The 18,153-nt window shown below is 42.1% G+C and overlaps 1 protein-coding gene across 2 annotated transcripts in view; it reads right to left on the bottom strand.

The window, feature by feature from the left end:
* Positions 1–1,074: 1,074 nt before the first annotated feature.
* LOC146699951 (cell adhesion molecule DSCAML1-like) overlaps positions 1,075–18,153 on the bottom strand; it is a 54,067-nt gene continuing 36,988 nt past the window's right edge. Inside the window, exons 17-33 of one of the 2 annotated variants that reach the window (XM_085469896.1) lie at positions 17,815–18,055; positions 16,687–16,872; positions 15,552–15,707; positions 13,835–13,974; positions 11,499–11,652; positions 10,827–10,944; positions 10,532–10,695; positions 10,340–10,438; positions 9,915–10,103; positions 9,433–9,720; positions 9,163–9,318; positions 9,045–9,075; positions 8,805–8,923; positions 8,548–8,700; positions 8,134–8,334; positions 7,737–8,048; positions 1,075–4,187 (exon numbers count right to left, since the gene is read on the bottom strand). In XM_085469896.1, the coding sequence (XP_085326022.1) occupies positions 3,754–4,187; positions 7,737–8,048; positions 8,134–8,334; positions 8,548–8,700; positions 8,805–8,923; positions 9,045–9,075; positions 9,163–9,318; positions 9,433–9,720; positions 9,915–10,103; positions 10,340–10,438; positions 10,532–10,695; positions 10,827–10,944; positions 11,499–11,652; positions 13,835–13,974; positions 15,552–15,707; positions 16,687–16,872; positions 17,815–18,055 (3,141 nt within the window). In that variant the 3' untranslated portion in view covers positions 1,075–3,753. The remainder of the gene's footprint in view (positions 4,188–7,736; positions 8,049–8,133; positions 8,335–8,547; positions 8,701–8,804; positions 8,924–9,044; positions 9,076–9,162; positions 9,319–9,432; positions 9,721–9,914; positions 10,104–10,339; positions 10,439–10,531; positions 10,696–10,826; positions 10,945–11,498; positions 11,653–13,834; positions 13,975–15,551; positions 15,708–16,686; positions 16,873–17,814; positions 18,056–18,153) is intronic. The other variant, XM_085469897.1, reaches the window with a different exon arrangement.

Raw genomic sequence — 18,153 nt, 5'->3', positions numbered from 1 at the left:
ATCTAATCAGCCAATCACATGATTGAGAATGGATTCTTGATGGATTTGAGCATATATATAAATGCATAAAGAAAGGCCTGCTGAAATTCAGAATGAACATCAGAATGGGGATCTGTAGTTTACAGAGAATGGTCTGATAACAGAGATCAGAGGAGAATAGCCTGCTTTGAGCTGACAGGAAGGCAACAGTAACTCTTTGCAACCACGTTATGCAGAAGAGCATCTCTGAACACACAACACATCAAAGCTTTAAGCAGATGTGCTACGGCAGCAGAAGGCCGCACAGGTGCCACCTCTGTCTAAGAACAGGAAATGGAGGCTTCAGTTTGCACGGGCTGAAAACTGGACAATGTAAAACGTTGTCTGGTTTGATAGGTCTTGATTTCTACTGCAGCATTTGGTAGGGTCAGAGTTTAGTGTAAACAATATGAAAGCATAAAACATCTACTTATTTCTGTTCATGGACTTCACTAGAGAGGCTTTGCACAGTTCAAAATAATCCTTGTTTGTCATATTCTGAGTCTAGGTCCATTCCCTCAGTTCATTGTCTGCCTAAATCTGTGTTAGCCCCTTTCCCCTCTTTTAGGCCAGCTGTCTAAGAAGGGTTTGATCAGGATGGGCTCTTGTGCTTAGCGCCACAACCGTGTACCTATGATGACCTTATCGAGGATATTAGGCATCATAAGGAGCCAAGTGTAGAAAAATCTGTCTTGTAGAGAATCTTTCAAACATTTTTTTGATTTCCAAGAGTTTTTGGCTTATGGAAATCCATGGAAGATGACCTTTAGAGAGCATCCACCATAATAACAGCATACATATGACAAAACAGAAGGTCAACCATCAAACGTAGCCTCTTAAAATGTTGTATGATGTCAGTCTGCCACAGATTACCACAATTATGTAACTTTTCAAGACTTTTTCATTCACGTGGCAGCTCATTTACTATATGTATATATTTATATATATATATATATATGTTCATGAACACTGGTTTGGCTGTAAACTCCATGCGTGTGTAGGTCCAGACATTTTCACAAGACATACAAACAGACCTCTAGATAATGACAGAAGCCGTGACATATGAAAGATAGCTTTATTGCACAAGGTGTTAAATGATCTTTTTAGTTTTTGCTTTCTTTTCATAGAAAATGTACCTTTGAACACAAGCAATTGCTGTAACAAGCAACTCAAACAAATGTTTGGGATACCCTCAACATTTTTTTTTTAAGTTTGGATTTTCATACACTTTTTCCCTTCAATTTTTCCCTTTTAGCAAGCATGCAATGACTTAATTTGAGGATGAACAAAATATAAAATAATGCTAATTAAAAAAAAGGAAAAAGGACAAATGACAACATCAAAAGACTTTAAAAAAAGAATAAAAATTCAACAAATTAGTATCAAAAAACGTAAAGGGAAAGAAAAAATGTTGTTGTTTTTTTGCCCATTTCAGAAGTAAAATACTTTTTTCTTAATACTATTTCAATTTTGAAACTGGGGCATTCAACCCTGATGTGTCCCCTGATTTATTCTGACGAAAAAATAGCTCTTCATACAAAACTGTGTATATGTACAAGACTTAATCTATAAACAACACTGACAAAGGTAGAGATGATGGATCTTGTATGAATAGGGTGTTGAATTTTTTTTTACTTAAATTTATCTGAATGGGGTTTAAATGACAGGAGCCTGAACGATTCAGGTTTACAGACAGACTCCTGTCCAGTATATACACAATACAACAGTAGTTTGTGTGACCAAAAGAGCTATGAGTCCCTGATTTTCACTTGGCTGAACTAGTTTTAGCCACAGGCCACATAGCTTTGTACCGTTTGGCCTCTGGTACCAAAAAATTTAGACCAAACAAGTTGAACGGAAAATCAAAACGTGAAAATCAACCGAAGAACAGATTCCCCTCCCCCTAAACAAACAAACAAGCAAACAAAGCAAATGGATGAATAAATATAAAACCACAAAACCGCTGCTTTGTAAATGCTTAAAACAATCGATCCATTATTTTCTTGTGTGAATGCACGTTAGCGCAAAAAAATGGAGGGGCATCGAGATGAAGAAAGTGTGGCGTTTACAGTACTTAAAACTGGACAACAACAATGATATCGATCATATAATTTTCAAAACTGAACTCCCTGACATATAACATCTCTCGACATTAAATTATCTTACTTCATTCACATCATGACTGGGACTCCTTCAGCTAGCTGTCTTTTTAATCTACGAAGAGCAAAGCCTAGCTGTGTGGCACGGCTGACGGAGAAGTTGGCAGGATGCTCTATCCGTGACTGTCAATCTCTGCCGCCCGTGCCACAAATAGAAGCCTTAATACTCTATAATAACTAAAAGTCTGTGACCACTTTGCAGCAAACCTTCTCCCAGCATAAAACTTACTCGGGGATCCTCTGAGACACTGATTTGGTTTCTGAATGTTATTGTATTTACCAGCCACTCAGGCTACTGACACGCTTAATAAAAAGTCAAGGAGCCTATATCCTCATGGGTAGACTTATATTATTACAGAAATCCTGGAAGGCCTTGTGTCATGATTGTTTTCACCAAACAACCAAGGAGGCATTGCGATCCAAGGATGTCGTGTTCTGCTGCACTGTCTCACTTCTCCCATGACACCGTGCGGATAGGAAAGCATCCCTCTCTGTCCAAACGTAAGCAAAACACCCTTCTTCTAGTCACCCTACATACAGTAACATACAAAACATCCTGTATATATACTAAACATTTTCTCTCTTTAGTCGAACCTTCATTTTTTTTAATTCCTCTTTTTAAAATTTCATGATTGAGCGATTGTCTCGTTCTTAAAATTTGACATTAACATTAAATTGCTGTATATAATACTACACTATTGTAGTATGTAAAATTTATACTTTGTCATAATTTCACTTAAATGTCAATAATATACCTACATAGAAATATATATGTAAATTCTTTATAATACCAAATATTCTGTATTTGTAATGTGAGAAATTATAGCTGGTTCATTTGGGTTGTCATGATTTGTTTAAGTTAGACAATGTTCAGCTGCAGAGTGATGTGTGGAGGATGCTAATGTGACTAAAATCTTCTTGGAAGGGAACCTGAATCATTACTTTTGGGAATCAACATTATAGAATCTGCCAATAGCATTATGGGGCTTTAAGAGACACAAAGAGGGTGAAAGATACAGTAAGAAGAGGGAACTTAATCGGAAGGCTTGCAAATTGACAATAATACTCAAACTATGGAGGACAGTGTGTGTGTGTGTGTGTGTGTGTGTGTGTGTGTGTGTGTGTGTGTGTGTGTGTGTGTGTGTGTGTGTGTGTGTATGAGACAGGATGGCCACACAGCTTCATACTGGCTATGGTAGTCTTCATATTCATAAACACAGAGGTTTTAGCTCCTCGGTTACAGTCAGTATTTCAAAATGACCACAGAATCGCTTCCTGGTTTTTCGCTGTGCAGCTCCTGCGGGAGCTGAGTGGAGCTGAGCACCAGCCGGCTGGAACTGTTAGTTGGAGTTAGTAGTTCTTTTATAAGAGTCCCACATGAACATGAAAAGTAGGGTTAGCTGGGTCTCTGTCTGGGAGAACATCTTTCCCAAGGTAAATCAGACAGGATGCTGGGCAGTTCACCATTAATTGGGTTTGAAGAAAAAATGGTTGCATGCCCATTCAGACCCAGATCGCAGAGCGCCAGAGTGGGGCTGGCTGAGGAGTGGGACAGCAGTCTGTGCAGAAGAATGGACTACACCAGCGTGTATGACTTGGAGTAGGCCCCCACACTCTGTTTCTGCAACCTCCCCAGTGCAGAGGAGCTGCTCTCTAGGAGCGAGTCTCTGGAGCCCCCCACCTTGTTACTGTTGGTGGGGTTGCTGCTCGTGCTGGAAGTGGAAGCTGTTGCTGCATTATTGGAGCTGGGCATGGTGAGAGTCCTTTGAGGCAAGGTGGCAGTGCCAGAGCTCGCACCCAAGCTGCCCAGCCCAGAGTGGCCCAGTGTCTGGGCCTGCTGCTTCGCAGGGTCTAGAGTCTTGTGACGGCCCTGGGTGTGATACGCCCGCTGCGTCAAGCTGCGGATTGACGCTTCTCGCGGCGGCACTGCTGGGCATGGGTCATGCAGCTCCCCTTGCTTGCGGAAAAATGGGTCTGTCTTCATGTAAAGGGGTAGGTTACAGAATTCACCTAAAAAAGCCACAGAAGAGTCAGGACAAAACCATACAATTCATTCATATGAGTAATAACCACTTCCTATAACGGACACAAGTTGGATATTTTGCTTGTGTATCACAAGTCTGTTACGTGCATGCAATTATTAGTGCTATTAAATATTTTTTGATTCATCCTTGAATCATCCAGAGTAGCAATAATTCATTGGCTTGCACATTTATCTTCATTGTGTAATAAAAACCTTTCTTTGTTTATACAAATGCCAACTTTACACAGAGACCTTTTATTCCCATTACAATATTTCCAATCTGAATATTCTGACCTGATCACACCTCTTTGCCCTTCATTGTGTCTAATGAAAGGCAAATGGCAAAAGTACAGAACAGAGCAGGCATCAGTGATATGAAAGTCAGATACAGTGGCTTGCAAAAGTATTTGGCCCCCACAACTTTCCACATTTTGTCACATTACAGCCACAAACATGAATCAATTTTATTGGAACTCCATGTGAAAGACCAATACAAAGTGGTGCACACGTGAGAAGTGGAATGAAAATCATACATGATTCCAAACATTTTTTACAAATAAATAACTGCAAAGTGGGGTGTGCGTAATTATTCAGCACCCTTTGGTCTGAGTGCAGTCAGTTGCCCATAGACATTGCCTGATGAGTGCTAATGACTGAATACAGTGCACCTGTGTGTAATCTAATGTCAGTACAAATTAGAGATGGCACGATACCACTTTTTTATGTTCGATACCGATATCATAAATTTGGATATCTGTCGATACCGATATGAATCCGATATAGTGTGTTTTTAATCAATAAAACGTATTTTTTAATATCTTGCTGCTTTTTGTATAAGTTCATACTCAAGTTAAAAAACAAAACAAAACACTAAAGCTATTCTGTTATACCTGTATGCAAAAAATACACTGCACCCAAAATATTTCATAGTTCAGCAAAACTGATCAATCTAATAAACTTAAACCTGCACCAGCCTCCCTATTCTGGTATTTTAAAGAGTAAGCAACCTAACCAATAGGGCTCTAAAACTCCCAGCAAAAAAAACCAAACAAAAAATAGGGAACCACCCTCCACCTCATGATGCTTAATCGACGTAATCAACTTTAATTTGATGCAGTGTGAAAAAAATGCACAGAAATCAATTAATTTTGAAGAATAATTAAATAGATTCAACATCTTTCTTCAACAGAACTGCAGACTGCACAGATCATCCCTTCCCAAAGGAAAAAGTAGTATAGCTTACTAGGGTATATTAGACTTAACAGTTACTATATACAGTAATGGACTTCTATACATTTTACATCAGATTAAAACTTTGGGTGTAAGATTCAGATAATTATGTATTAAAAGCTAGACATATTAAATGAGAATAAGAAAGAAAAGTATGTCTTTGTGCCCCCTTTTCCCTGTTAATGCCCTATCGGCCCCCCTGGCTAAACTTTGCTAGACCCGCCCCTGCACAGTTACCAGCCGTCAGCTACGTAGAAAAGGATCCTGGTGTAGAAAGTAATGTTAAATAAATTCTAACAACAGCTTATCAAGCTTAAACATGCTGCTGTTGTTCAGCCGCTGGTTTCCTCTTTCTGGCATGAAGTGGGCCAAAAACAAAGAAGAGAGACGGACTCGCAACAGAAAAGCCGATCAGCTGATCATTGATCAGTTTCACGACTGAAGTAGCAGCAGGAGAGGGAGAGAGAGAGAAGAGGCAGTGGCTCCATATATCAGTTGTTAAGCTTAACGCGGGAATGCTTTACAAACATTCAGAGATGAACTTACACACTTGCTTTACTTCTCTCTGGGATCACTTCCTCGGAGATGAAATGCGGGATTGCTAACAAGGCTACAAATACACACAGCCGCTCTATCACGTGACACATACTGCTGCAACGTGCTAAGGTTATGAGCCGTGTTAGGCCATGTAGCAAGTTTTGTGAGGTTCTTTTCTGATATTTAATGGATCGGATTACATTTTTTATTTCCCTCCGATATCCGATCCAGTAATTAACGTCAGTATCGGACCGATACTGATACGTAATATCGGATCGGTCCATCTCTAGTACAAATACAGCTGCTCTGTGACGGCCTCAGAGGTTGTCTAAGAGAATATTGGGAGCAACAACACCATGAAGTCCAAAGAACACCCCAAACAGGTCAGGGAGAAAGTTATTGAGAAATTTAAAGCAGGCTTAGGCTACAAAAAGATTTCCCAAGCCTTGAACATCCCACAGAGCACTGTTCAAGCGATCATTCAGAAATGGAAGGAGTATGGCACAACTGTAAACCTACCAAGACAAGGCCGTCCACCTAAACTCACAGGCCGAACAAGGAGAGCGCTGATCAGAAATGCAGCCAAGAGGCCCATGGTGACTCTGGATGAGCTGCAGAGATCTACAGCTCAGGTGGGGGAATCTGTCCATAGGACAACTATTAGTCGTGCACTGCACAGAGTTGGCCTTTATGGAAGCGTGGCAAGAAGAAAGCCATTGTTAACAGAAAACCAGAAGAAGTCCCGTTTGCAGTTTGCCACAAGCCATGTGGGGGACACAGCAAACATGTGGAAGAAGCTGCTCTGGTCAGATGAGACCAAAATGGAACTTTTTGGCCAAAATGCAAAATGTTATGTGTGGCAGAAAACTAACACTGCACATCACTCTGAACACACCATCCCCACTGTCAAGTATGGTGCTGGCAGCATCATGCTCTGGGGGTGCTTCTCTTCAGCAGGGACAGGGAAGCTGGTCAGAGTTGATGGGAAGATGGATGGAGCCAAATACAGGGCAATCTTGGAAGAAAACCTCTTGGAGTCTGCAAAAGACTTGAGACTGGGGCGGAGGTTCACCTTCCAGCAGGACAACAACCCTAAACATAAAGCCAGGGCAACAATGGAATAGTTTAACACAAAACATATCCATGTGTTAGACTGGCCCAGTCAAAGTCCAGATCTAAATCCAATCGAGAATCTGTGGCAAGATCTGAAAACTGCTGTTCACAAACGCTGTCCATCTAATCTGACTGAGCTGGAGCTGTTTTGCAAAGAAGAATGGGCAAGAATTTCAGTCTCTAGATGTGCAAAGCTGGTAGAGACATAACCTAAAAGACTGGCAGCTGGAATTGCAGCAAAAGGTGGTTCTACAAAGTATTGACTCAGGGGGCTGAAAAATTACACACACCCCACTTTTCAGTTATTTATTTGTAAAAAAAATGATTCATGTTTGTGGCTGTAATGTGACAAAATGTGGAAAAGATCAAGGGGGCCGAATATTTTTGCAAGCCACTGTATAGTATGAAAATGAGGAACTGATGTGGAAGTAGATTTCAAAATGGCTTGGGACAAAAATCTAGTTGTTGTTTTAGCAACCAGTGGCTTTTTGTTACTCTCATCCTTGTGTGTCTTTAATTGTGGGCATGCAATACATACATATGGGTGTCCTAACTGTAATTATGTGTAATTCTACATGTGCACTGAATGTAAAACAAGTACAAACAACAAATCAAAAGAACAGCGTCCCCACATGGGTCTCAGCTCTGATACTTACTTTTGTTAGCACGGTGGGGAATGGGCACAGCCACATTTTTACCGCGGTCGTAGTCCTGCGGTTTGGGTGGTGAGGCAGTGAAGCGGCAGATGCCTGGTTCAGAGGGTGTACTGAGGGAGGTCATGCTGTCTGCTGGGTCATTGGTACCTGTCGTCATTTGATCAGACGAGCTATCAGAGATAAAACATTCTGTGATTGTAAACTTGGCGTGTTGTAGATGCTCCTCCAGCTTGGCGTGCTCATACGCCCTAGCCAGCTCCTCGTAGGTGGAGGACGCGCTCTCTGTGGACACCATGCTGTTCCTTCCCTTATCTGAAAGAAAAGAAGTGTAGTTTTTTTCAACCATTTACTTAGCTACTCAGTTACAAGAGAGTAAGTTTTCTTAATTTTAACCCACCTGTGTCCTGTGAGAGGCTGGCACTGTAGCTGTCACTCTCGGTGGCTGTGATGCCATGAGAGCCCATCGTCCGCCAGTCAGACGTCAGAGTTCGTGCAGAGGCTGTTGACTGACTTTGACTTGGGCGGCTAAGCGTCCACTGGCTGGAGTATCTGTTTCTAGAGCTGTGGGCTGATTTTATGCTCTTTCGTGACACTGGGTCTGAGAAGAGAGAGGTCACAGGGATCAGAGAACATCTAAGGATCAAAGATGCTTGGTATCCATGTATTAGCTGTCAATAAGTCTATATTTTCTCAAATGTATTGGAGATGTACTTCAATAAAAGATCAAATCTGTTGCTCATATTTAAAGCCTCAAACTATTTCACTGAAAGCTGTGACAAGCAGAACAAATATGAACCTAAAACAAACTCACTTGTGCCAGGCCGAATGTCTGACATGTCAATCAAAGGGCCTGAATTCTGGATAAGGGCTTGGTGATGCAGAGAAACGCCTGTACAGAAGTTCTGTGGATTCACTGACTGGCTGAACTCTGTGTCTGTCACCGGCACTGCTGCCTTGTCCTCTCCTGTTGCAAGCAAGGAAATAAACGAGTTACTAAGATCTTTTAGAGGCTTCTAAAAACCCCTCTATGAATGGCAGCTGTGTTGCTGTCAATGTGTGGTCACATGCCTATCTGTTTGATGCCTTCCTTGTCTTCAATGAGGAGCTGGACACGTGGGATGTCAATATGGAGCCTTGGTCCTTGAGGAGGACCCTTCACTGGAGTGTCTATGCTTCGATTGTTCTTGCTACACAGAGACAAAAAAACAAAAACATATATATTAAGCCTGAAATTGCTTGTAAGTGATTTATTTATGCAAAATACAGCTATTCTATACAGTACACATAACAAATAAAGCTGTCTCTTACCTGATAAGCATCTCTGCAAGGCTCTTAGCATCTGCGAGAAGACGGTATAATTATATAATTAAGACATATTTTTTCAGCTTGTCACTTGTGTTAGTATATTAAATAGTTTACTTCCCACCTCTAAGTCGTTTGAGCCTCTTCTCCTTGCGTTTCTTTCGTATAATGAAGAGCAAAGCAACGCCAAGGGTAACCAGAATGACAGGAGAGCCGATAGAGAACAGTTTCTTCACATCGTCCCCCTCTCCACGAGCTGATTTAATGGGAGGGATTGTACCTAATGAGAGTAGAAGGAGAAGAAAAATTTGATAAAATTTACAAGAGTCAGTAACAGAAACATGAATGAGAGGAAAAAGATACACCAAGACCTAAAAAACTAGGAAAGACTTACTCCCATCGTAGTCAGTTGTGGCAAACTGGGAGGTCTGGTTGCCACACCCAGCACTGTTGCAGGCCTTCATTTTGAGCTCGTACCAGGTGGCCTCTCGCAGCTCACTGAGGAAAAGCTGATTTGTGGAATTGGCCTTGAGGCTCTGCCAGGCCCAAGTACCTTTGGGCCTAAAGTCCAGCATCAGGTCAGTGATAGGGCAGCCCCCGCTGGTCCAACCCTGAAGGTTGAGGCCTGCATGAGTGGAGTTGATGTGCGTTAGCAGTGGCTGGTCCTTGTTGAACACCGGTTCTGGAAAAGGAAAAGACACTAGGTTAGAAAGATAATCATAAATTAGCAATTTAAGATGTATTTATCTGTGATGCATTGATGGCTTCATGTTTGAGAAGAAAGTTGTAACTGCTGCTACAAGAACAGACAGTAAAGAAAGAGAAGATTTATTTCGACTTAATTCCAGCTTCAACACTTTTCTCTAGACCCCTCACCTCTTCCATGCGTCTTTGCCTCAATGATCTCACTGATACGTCCTGAGCCCACACTGTTCTTGGCAGCCAACTTGACCTTGTACCAAGTTCCACAGCGGAGATTGTCCAACCTGAAGGAACGCTCGCTGGAGCTGATGAACACATCTCTCCATTCCTCTGTGTTGTCCACAGAATACTGCAGCACAAATCCTGCAGGCACACCAGTACACATTTATGTCAAACACAGCTACTAATGGTGGTGTATCCTTGCTGCAGCTCCATCTGTTGGACACCAGGGGGCAACAATCAGCTACAATTAGCTACAGCCAGCTGCGGTTTGACTTGCTTTTACCTAGAAACATAAGCTTGTTGCACAACTGGATAAGTACATATGACATCAAAAGTGTGAAGCACCCTTAAAAAACAGGTCAACAATATTTAAATACCCCTGATGGAGCTTCCTCCATTATCCCCAGGAATCCAAGCCAGGGTGATGGAGGAGGTGGAAGTAGTGGAGACAGTCAGACGAGGCTGGTCAGGAGGAACTGGATGTACACACACACAGACAATAACTTAGCACCAGGACAGAAGTGTCTGTTTCACTCAAATAAGTTTATAAATTTTCTGTTTCTTCTTACCTTGTACCACAAGGTTTACTATGATGGTGTCAAAGCCTAGGGTATTAGTGGCCGTACAGGTGTAGTACCCAGAATCCTCTGCTTTGACTAAGCGTAGCACCAGTGTACCATTGGATAAGATCTGCCGTTGGCTGTCAGCTGTCACAGGAATGGCAGAGTCCTCACTGATAAAGAGCAGACAGGTTATTCAGGATTAAGAGCAGTTTTAAAAAAATCAATTTTCCCCACAAGAAATAGCATCAGCATGTGTACATGATATCTCTGATATCTAAGGGTATACAGTGACCGCTCTGACCTGTCTTTGGTCCATTTAATTGTGGGAGTAGGCTCTCCCACTGAGCTGCAGGGCAGACGTACTTCCTTCATCCAGGGAGTGGTCACAGTGCCCCCAAAGGACAGGATTTTAGCTGGGACTGCACACAAAGATGCAACCAGTAAAACTCAACATGCATCTTTAGCACATGATGTTAAACTCAAATAGTAAGCATTACACCAAAATGACTCTATTCATACTTCAACTTGTCTTTCTGTGTCTGCTTTTGGATGATTAAGTGGGCCTGAATCGTTTTTCCTGGGGGATTAAAAAGCTGTACCATAGTGTTTTAATGTAGCCCCCTGTCAAAACTCTTAGTCTCGAGTCTATCATTTCTCCATAAATCCTCCCTTCTATTGATTTTGCCTGCTATCTCTCTCCCCAAGGGTCATTTTACTGGATAGGCCCTGTTCATCACCACATAATTAACAACAACGTTTCTTGCAACACAGCCGCTGCTCAATCAATACCACGGCTGTCAATCAATAGCAGAGATTGTACACAGAGCGAGAGGGAGGGAGACTGATGAAAGTGATCTGTGTAAAGGAGATCATGCTGCCAGTTCATAGCCATGTTTACCGCGCTCTCCCTGATAACCTTTGCACAAATCCCTTTACCCTTCTTCTCTACAACTGGCATGCCTGGGGGACCCACCTTTCCCAGCAGGCTCCACAGTGACCTTTGCGCTAATGTTGCCTCTTCCAGCAGTTGTCACAGCTGCAGCCCAGATGAGGTATTGTTTACCGCGGGTAAGGTGCGTGATACGGTAGAAGAGCATCTCTGGGTTGGCCTCATACTCACTGGGAGCCTGGGACAGAGGGCACGCAATGTCATGTTAGCAAATAAAACAGTAATATAACAGGAGTGGTGGCAGCTTGTGGACTTGATTAAAGTGCTACATTTTATAAAGCTACAAAGGAAATTAAGATGAACATAACATTAATTTAGGCTCTATTCTGTTTAAGTTTCAGCATAACATACGTGACACCAGGAAACTGAAACTAATGCTCCTGCAGTTGACAGATTAAACAGTTTTTTTTTTACATCTGTCCTTTTCCTATTGTGACACATCAAAATGCGCTCAGTGAAAAAGGAGGTGTGCAATTTTCCTTGAACACTGTCGGTATCTTGAAACAACAAAAAAGCATACTTTTTGGAGAAATAAAGGGAAAGCCAAATACATCTGTCAATGTCATCTGTTTGTTTAAAATTTTAACTTATTAGCCTCACTGGCAGTGTTTGCCTCGTGATAAAAGGCAGAAATGATACATATATTGTTTCTCGAATCACTTAAATCCAAAGCACAAACATAGAGTCCACTGAGATGTTTTGTCTCTGATACACTGACAGCAACTTGCATTTTTGACTCTTTCTTTATTTGTCTTTCCCAAAATTTAAGGATGATACTGTGCATTATTTTTGCCGGGTTTTCTCAGCTATGGCTGACCTCCTTATGGATTCCATTTCCACCCAGATCAACTTGTGAATTTATTGTCTGAACAACGTAGATCTTATGCTGTATACAACTTGACATCATTTGAATGTTTTGAGGGAGTTAAAGCTTTTTGCAGAGCAAACTGAGTGTTTTGGTTGTAAAGGAGAAACAGATGTGGTATGTGGTATTCTCTCTCTCTCTGTTTTTTGTTTTTTTTTGTTCAGGCAAAACCCATAAAACCATGTCTTTTTTTAAACAAAAACTATAGAAAATATGCACAGCGAGCAGTATGATTGCTCAGAATTGAACACAGGTTTTAGGTCAACACAAGAAAGGCAAAACAGAAAATGTAAACCTTTGTGCGGAGCTGTCTATTTGTCCCACAACTCAAAATAAATTTGATGCAAATGACCTACAGCTACTTATAATGCTGTACTCAACACTGGATTTAAGGTTTGCTTGGATGTATTTTTCCCCCAAGCAAACCTTTGAGAATGAACACACACTCACCTGCATCCACACAAACACATACATGGCAATGCACAAAAAGACTGTTGTCTCTTAAGATGATCCGCTGTTCTCTCTCTTTAATCTGTTCATCTCTGTGTTCTTTCACCATTTGCTTTTTCTTTCCCTCTCTGTCTAGCTCAGTGAAGAGGACTGGATGGAGGGACACAGGGAGGGGAGGATGTGCATAAGTGTGTGTGTGTTTGTGTGCAGGGGGTTCGAACATTCCTTCAGCATCGTGGCGGTGTTGTGGTGATCCAGGGAGTGATACAGGGAGATAATGAAAAGACGGACAAAAGCACTCTCATCTCGATGTGACTGATACCCTCCTCTCTCCTCCATTCCACCCTGCCTGTCTCTCCCTCTTCCCTCATCCCTCTCTTTTTCTCTCATTTCCCCTCGGTCTTTCCCTACCTCTAATGGTGTGCTTCTTTTTCTCTCTCAACCTTCTTTCCACCCCCCTCCCTCCTTCCCTCTCTCCTCCCTGCCTGTGCTCATTTACATGGCACTCATGCACAGAGAGGGAGGAGTATTTGTGAATAATAAGAAAGTGAGATTCTAGCCTGATATCAGACTTCACCGTGTGCTGGTGTTTGTGTGCACATGATCTAACCACAATTGAAATGCTTGCACGTATGTGTATAAATAGAAAATGTCGAAATGTGATGTCTCTGTGAGTGTGTGCTTCTGATGCGGCAGTGTGCATGTGTGAGCTTGTTCTCTGGCTCATTTGCATATCTACGTCTCATCACGTTGCCAAGACAACCTCATCTGTTCATCTGGGAGGGCAGGAAATAAAGCGATGGTGCAAACACAGTGAAAGAGAGACATGCGCAACACACACACACACACACACACACACACACACACACACACACACACACACACACACACACACACACACACAAATGCATGCATACAGGTTCATTTAATAACAGCGCTTACAAATGAATTATTTCCATTGGTAATTTAATAAGTTACTTGGTTTACATGGACCTCAGAGATAAATTGGCCCTATATGAATCACACCCACAGAGGAGGGACTTACTGGCTGTCCAGATCCGGGACTGGAGCAGTAGATGGTGTACTTGCGGATAATGCCATTTGGTTTGAGAGGAGGCAACCAGGACACAACCACACTAGTTGAGGAGGAGGGAACTGCCTTGATGCCAGCCGGTGGACCAGGAACTAGGAGAAAAGACATAGCAACATCAGCATGGCGGGCATCCATATGTGTGTGTGTTTGTGTTTGTGCAGGCACATGCTGGGTGTTGGATAGCTATTAAAGTGAACAGGCTTTTTTTTGCGGATTGGAAGTCTTAGCCTGTACTAAGCTGCTCTGGAAGGACTTTGAAAAACATCCTTTTGAGGGGATGGCTGTGACATATGTTCATTCAGACACTGGTCAGCAGTTCTGACTCTGTGACACCCAGCATTCTCAAAACTCTCAAACAGATTAGACATTAGTGTCTGATCCTCTGCTAGCCACTTCAGCTTGGCACTGGACACTGTTTAATACTCTGATTACGAGATAATGGCACAAAAGGGGCTTAAAAAACATGCACACTTTACAAAAACACATCAGGACACTGGATACTGTGAAAGGTGAACAATAATGCTTTTGTTTCATTGGTCTTACAGTGCTGGGTCCACACTATCAACCCTATTCAAACCAAACCATAAATATAACTTGTGCCTGACAGTGGGCCTCATCTGGCCTCTACAGAAGGAGGCTACCACAGTGTAAGACCCAGCCCTCTAAATCCATCCCCCATTCCTCTTGTTTTCTTTGTGAGGCCCCCTGATGCTCTCTACCCTCAGATCTCTTTCCCCTACAGAGGACATGAGTGGGCAAGAAAACAACAAAAACTCAGAAAGCAGAGATGCAAGTTTTAAATGAAGTAAGCAGGGACAAAAAAAGTGACAGGGATCATGTAACAATGGCAGCAGGGAGGCGCACAGGAGGCTATCATTATCATAACTGGACCCCCATGTCAAAGCACCAGTAGGAGATGGGACAGTCAGGTCCCATCTGGTGCCCAAAATCTGCCCAGGACTCCAGACAGACAGATACACAGACAGACAGTCTGCCAAGACAGTCTGCTGCAGAACTAGCACAACCCAAGTGATGATGAGGAAGAGAACACTACTAAGTGAACAGTCTCATTTATAAAAATACACGATGGAACACTGAGTCAATCAGAAGAGGACAGCAGTCTAGACACAAATAAACAAACACCTCAGCTGTGGTGTTTCTCTTATAATTTTTTCACTCATTATTTTTTGTCAGCCAAGAACGGGCTGTGCAATCACCATTGTATCTTTCCATCTTCAGCCCCCCAGGCCCCTCCTCCTCCTTTATAAAGAGACATGGATCTGGCTGTAATCCTGCCTCCAATGGTGTAAGCACAAAATTAATTCTCTCTAATCCAAAAGGAGTTAATCCCTATGCCTATGGCAAGAGGGCTGGTGGTAAGGATGCAGGCCCAGGCCGATGGCTGACTCCTGGATGCTATATGCTCTAAGACATCACTTCTCCCTCCTCCTCCCGAAACACCTCCCTTAGCCCTGAGCTGTGGACTCAAAGCCTCTTAATTCTCATTAGCACAGCTAATGGAGATTCCCAGCATAGCTTGTTATGAGCTTTTGTTATGGGTTTGAGATACAACCAGCTCCCTTTTTAAAAATCTACCTCTATCCCATTTCCCATCTCCTTACATTGCACACTTTTCTTCATGTAAAAAACAAATGAATTGTATACTCACGATCCTCTCGGGTTTGGATATAGAGGACATTGCTGCGGACCCCATCGCCAGCTTGTGTGTAGGCCAGCACCTGAACACTGTAGTTAGTGAACTTCTCGAGCCCTCGCAGTTCCACCTGTTCACGTGTGGTGGTGATGTTTTGCATCTCTCCCCATTCTGAGGGAGAGGAGAAAAACTCTTTTTAGAAGCTGTAGGTGATGATAGGAGTAACAACACACATCAACTCTGTTTCCTAAAAAATATATTTATTTGCAGTTGCATTTATTTGGTAATGTAATACGTGGCCATTACTTTTTTTTTCATGAATATAATTACCTTCCTATTTCAAAATTGTGTCTAAAGGAGGAGTAAATATTTTTTTAGGAAACAGAGTTGCACAGATATTGGACCTACAACACACAGACACTCATTGCTATACTGTGTGACTTTCTGATCACAAGTTTTATTAAAAATCTAAGAAACTATGACAGACTTAACAGAAATCTTTGGGGGTGAAAAATAAAATAAGTGCAGAAGTGCCAAAAACTCAAATACCTTAAGGCGACTTTCAAATTAAAATGACTAACTTAAGAGCTGAAAAAAAAAAAACATGTTTGCAATATGCTACATAAAAATGATGTTGTAGCAAGTCATAAGAACTCTACAGAGGCATCTTTTTTATATAACTCAGTCAATTAAATGTGATTAGGACTTATGCTTTGTATTATTAGGTGCATGATGTTGATCGTGTCTGGGGTGTTGGTGCTTCTGGAGCAGTTATCTGGCAAATAATATAGCACGCTGTGCAACTAACTGTTAGTTTTCCAAGAGTTTTATTTGTATGTAGTAAATAGGTATTTGTGCCTGTGTGATGCACCCCCGCTGTCTATGGATGGGTGCATCACCCTCTCATCTAAATGTGGTCACTTCTGTCAAATCAAAGGCTAGCCCTTAAGCTAAAGTTGAGCCATATCTCCATCTTGGACATACAATCTATTTGACAAACAGACAAATTCCAAAACACACAGGACCAGGAAGTGCTTTATGAGAAAGGTGTGGATACACATTAAAACATTCTGACTCACAGCACTGACAGAAAGGTAGGTGAGTGGGAGGACGGGTTGGTGAATCTTAGAATGAGATAGGTGATAATTACTCTGCATTGGCCACTGGGCCTGGCCCCCACAGCACCCACCTCCGTCAGGGAAGAGGGACCAAAACACAACCCGGTAGCCTTTCAGCACACCGTGCAGCGTCAGCCGTGGAGGCTCTGCCCATGTGATCACTGCCTCATCTGATGTCACAGAGATTGCTCTCACATTCTGCGGAGGCTCGCTGGGCACTGGGGAACATAGAGAGTGAGTGTTAGTGCTGCACTGTTAAACTATATTTGAGTACTCTTAGTGTTTTAATGGCTTCTACTGAAATCTGGTCCGACGTAGCATGGCAGCCGAAGCACTGATAAGTAATAATAACTCAATGTCACAAACCACAGGAAATCTCCGCTGAAATAAATCAGTCAAACAAGCTCAAATTAGTCCTGAATAGCTCCTTGTTCATTCCTAGCTTTTTAGAGAGGAGAGTAGAAGTGGAGGGGGGTTGATGGAGAGGAGGAAGAGCACTGAGAGAGCAACATGAATAGTAAAAGAGCTACACCAAAGGGGTCAAAATGCAGATGAGCAGGGTGTGAGCTGAAATGTGGAGGATACAATCTAAAGGAAGACAATGTTCTTGTTTAAGCTAATTGAAGCTGTAGAGGCAGCTTCTGACTACCTGCATGGCCAATTTTCATCATCCAAGTGCCCGTCATTACTCTCCTCTCAGACAGGAAGGGTCCAAAAAAGTATAAGAAATAAAAACACGGATAATAGACAGAGGACCAGTGAGGAGGATGACAAGGGAACCCATGGGAAGAAAGGGAAGATAAAGAAGGCAGACCAGGGAAAAGGGAGGTAGAGTGGGCAGACATTTAAAGAGTAATGGGGTTCCTTGTTCCTCTCTCGCTCTCTACCAGCCTAATGAAGGTGCTAATTAAAGTGGAAAGAATAATGGGGGATGTGCTGCAAATTTATTTCTAACATTTTGTTTGAGCATGCATTTCTACATGCATGTTATGTTCATTCATGAGTGTTTCATCCTGTTATTGCATTTGACTATTATTTTCATGTGTTCCTTTTGGATGTTTAAATTTTTTTCTTACAGTCCCTCCTCTTTTCCTTCCATACTCTCCTAAATTGTATCTCACAGTCTTCTCCTCGTTTTCTTCATCTTGCTGTCCACTTACCATCTTCCAGAGTGGTAGCATTGATCTCAGTACTGGATGGGCCAGTCCCAGCTCTGTTGAAGGCTTGGACCACCACCCCATACTGGGCAAACTTCTTTAGGTTGTCTAAGGTGTACACTTCACTGTCCCCCGTAGCTTTCATCTCCACAATACTATACTGGCCATTGCTACCTGGACCGTTCTCTCTGTATCCAATCTGGTAGCCGCGGATCACGCCGTTTTGCAGCTCCTTTTTTGGAGCCTGAAAGTTTTGGAGAAAAAAAGTTTTACTATGAAATTTGACAGCAATATGTAAAAAAAAAAAAAAGAAATTAAACGAGATAAATTCTAAATTTTAGT

This window comes from Copadichromis virginalis, linkage group LG10 (genome assembly GCF_057382275.1).
Source record: "Copadichromis virginalis isolate Kocher_CV1m ecotype Utaka linkage group LG10, C_Virginalis_male_GT1.1, whole genome shotgun sequence".
In the NCBI taxonomy this organism is placed as follows: domain Eukaryota; kingdom Metazoa; phylum Chordata; class Actinopteri; order Cichliformes; family Cichlidae; genus Copadichromis; species Copadichromis virginalis.
This window is presented reverse-complemented; position numbering and strand designations above follow the sequence as displayed.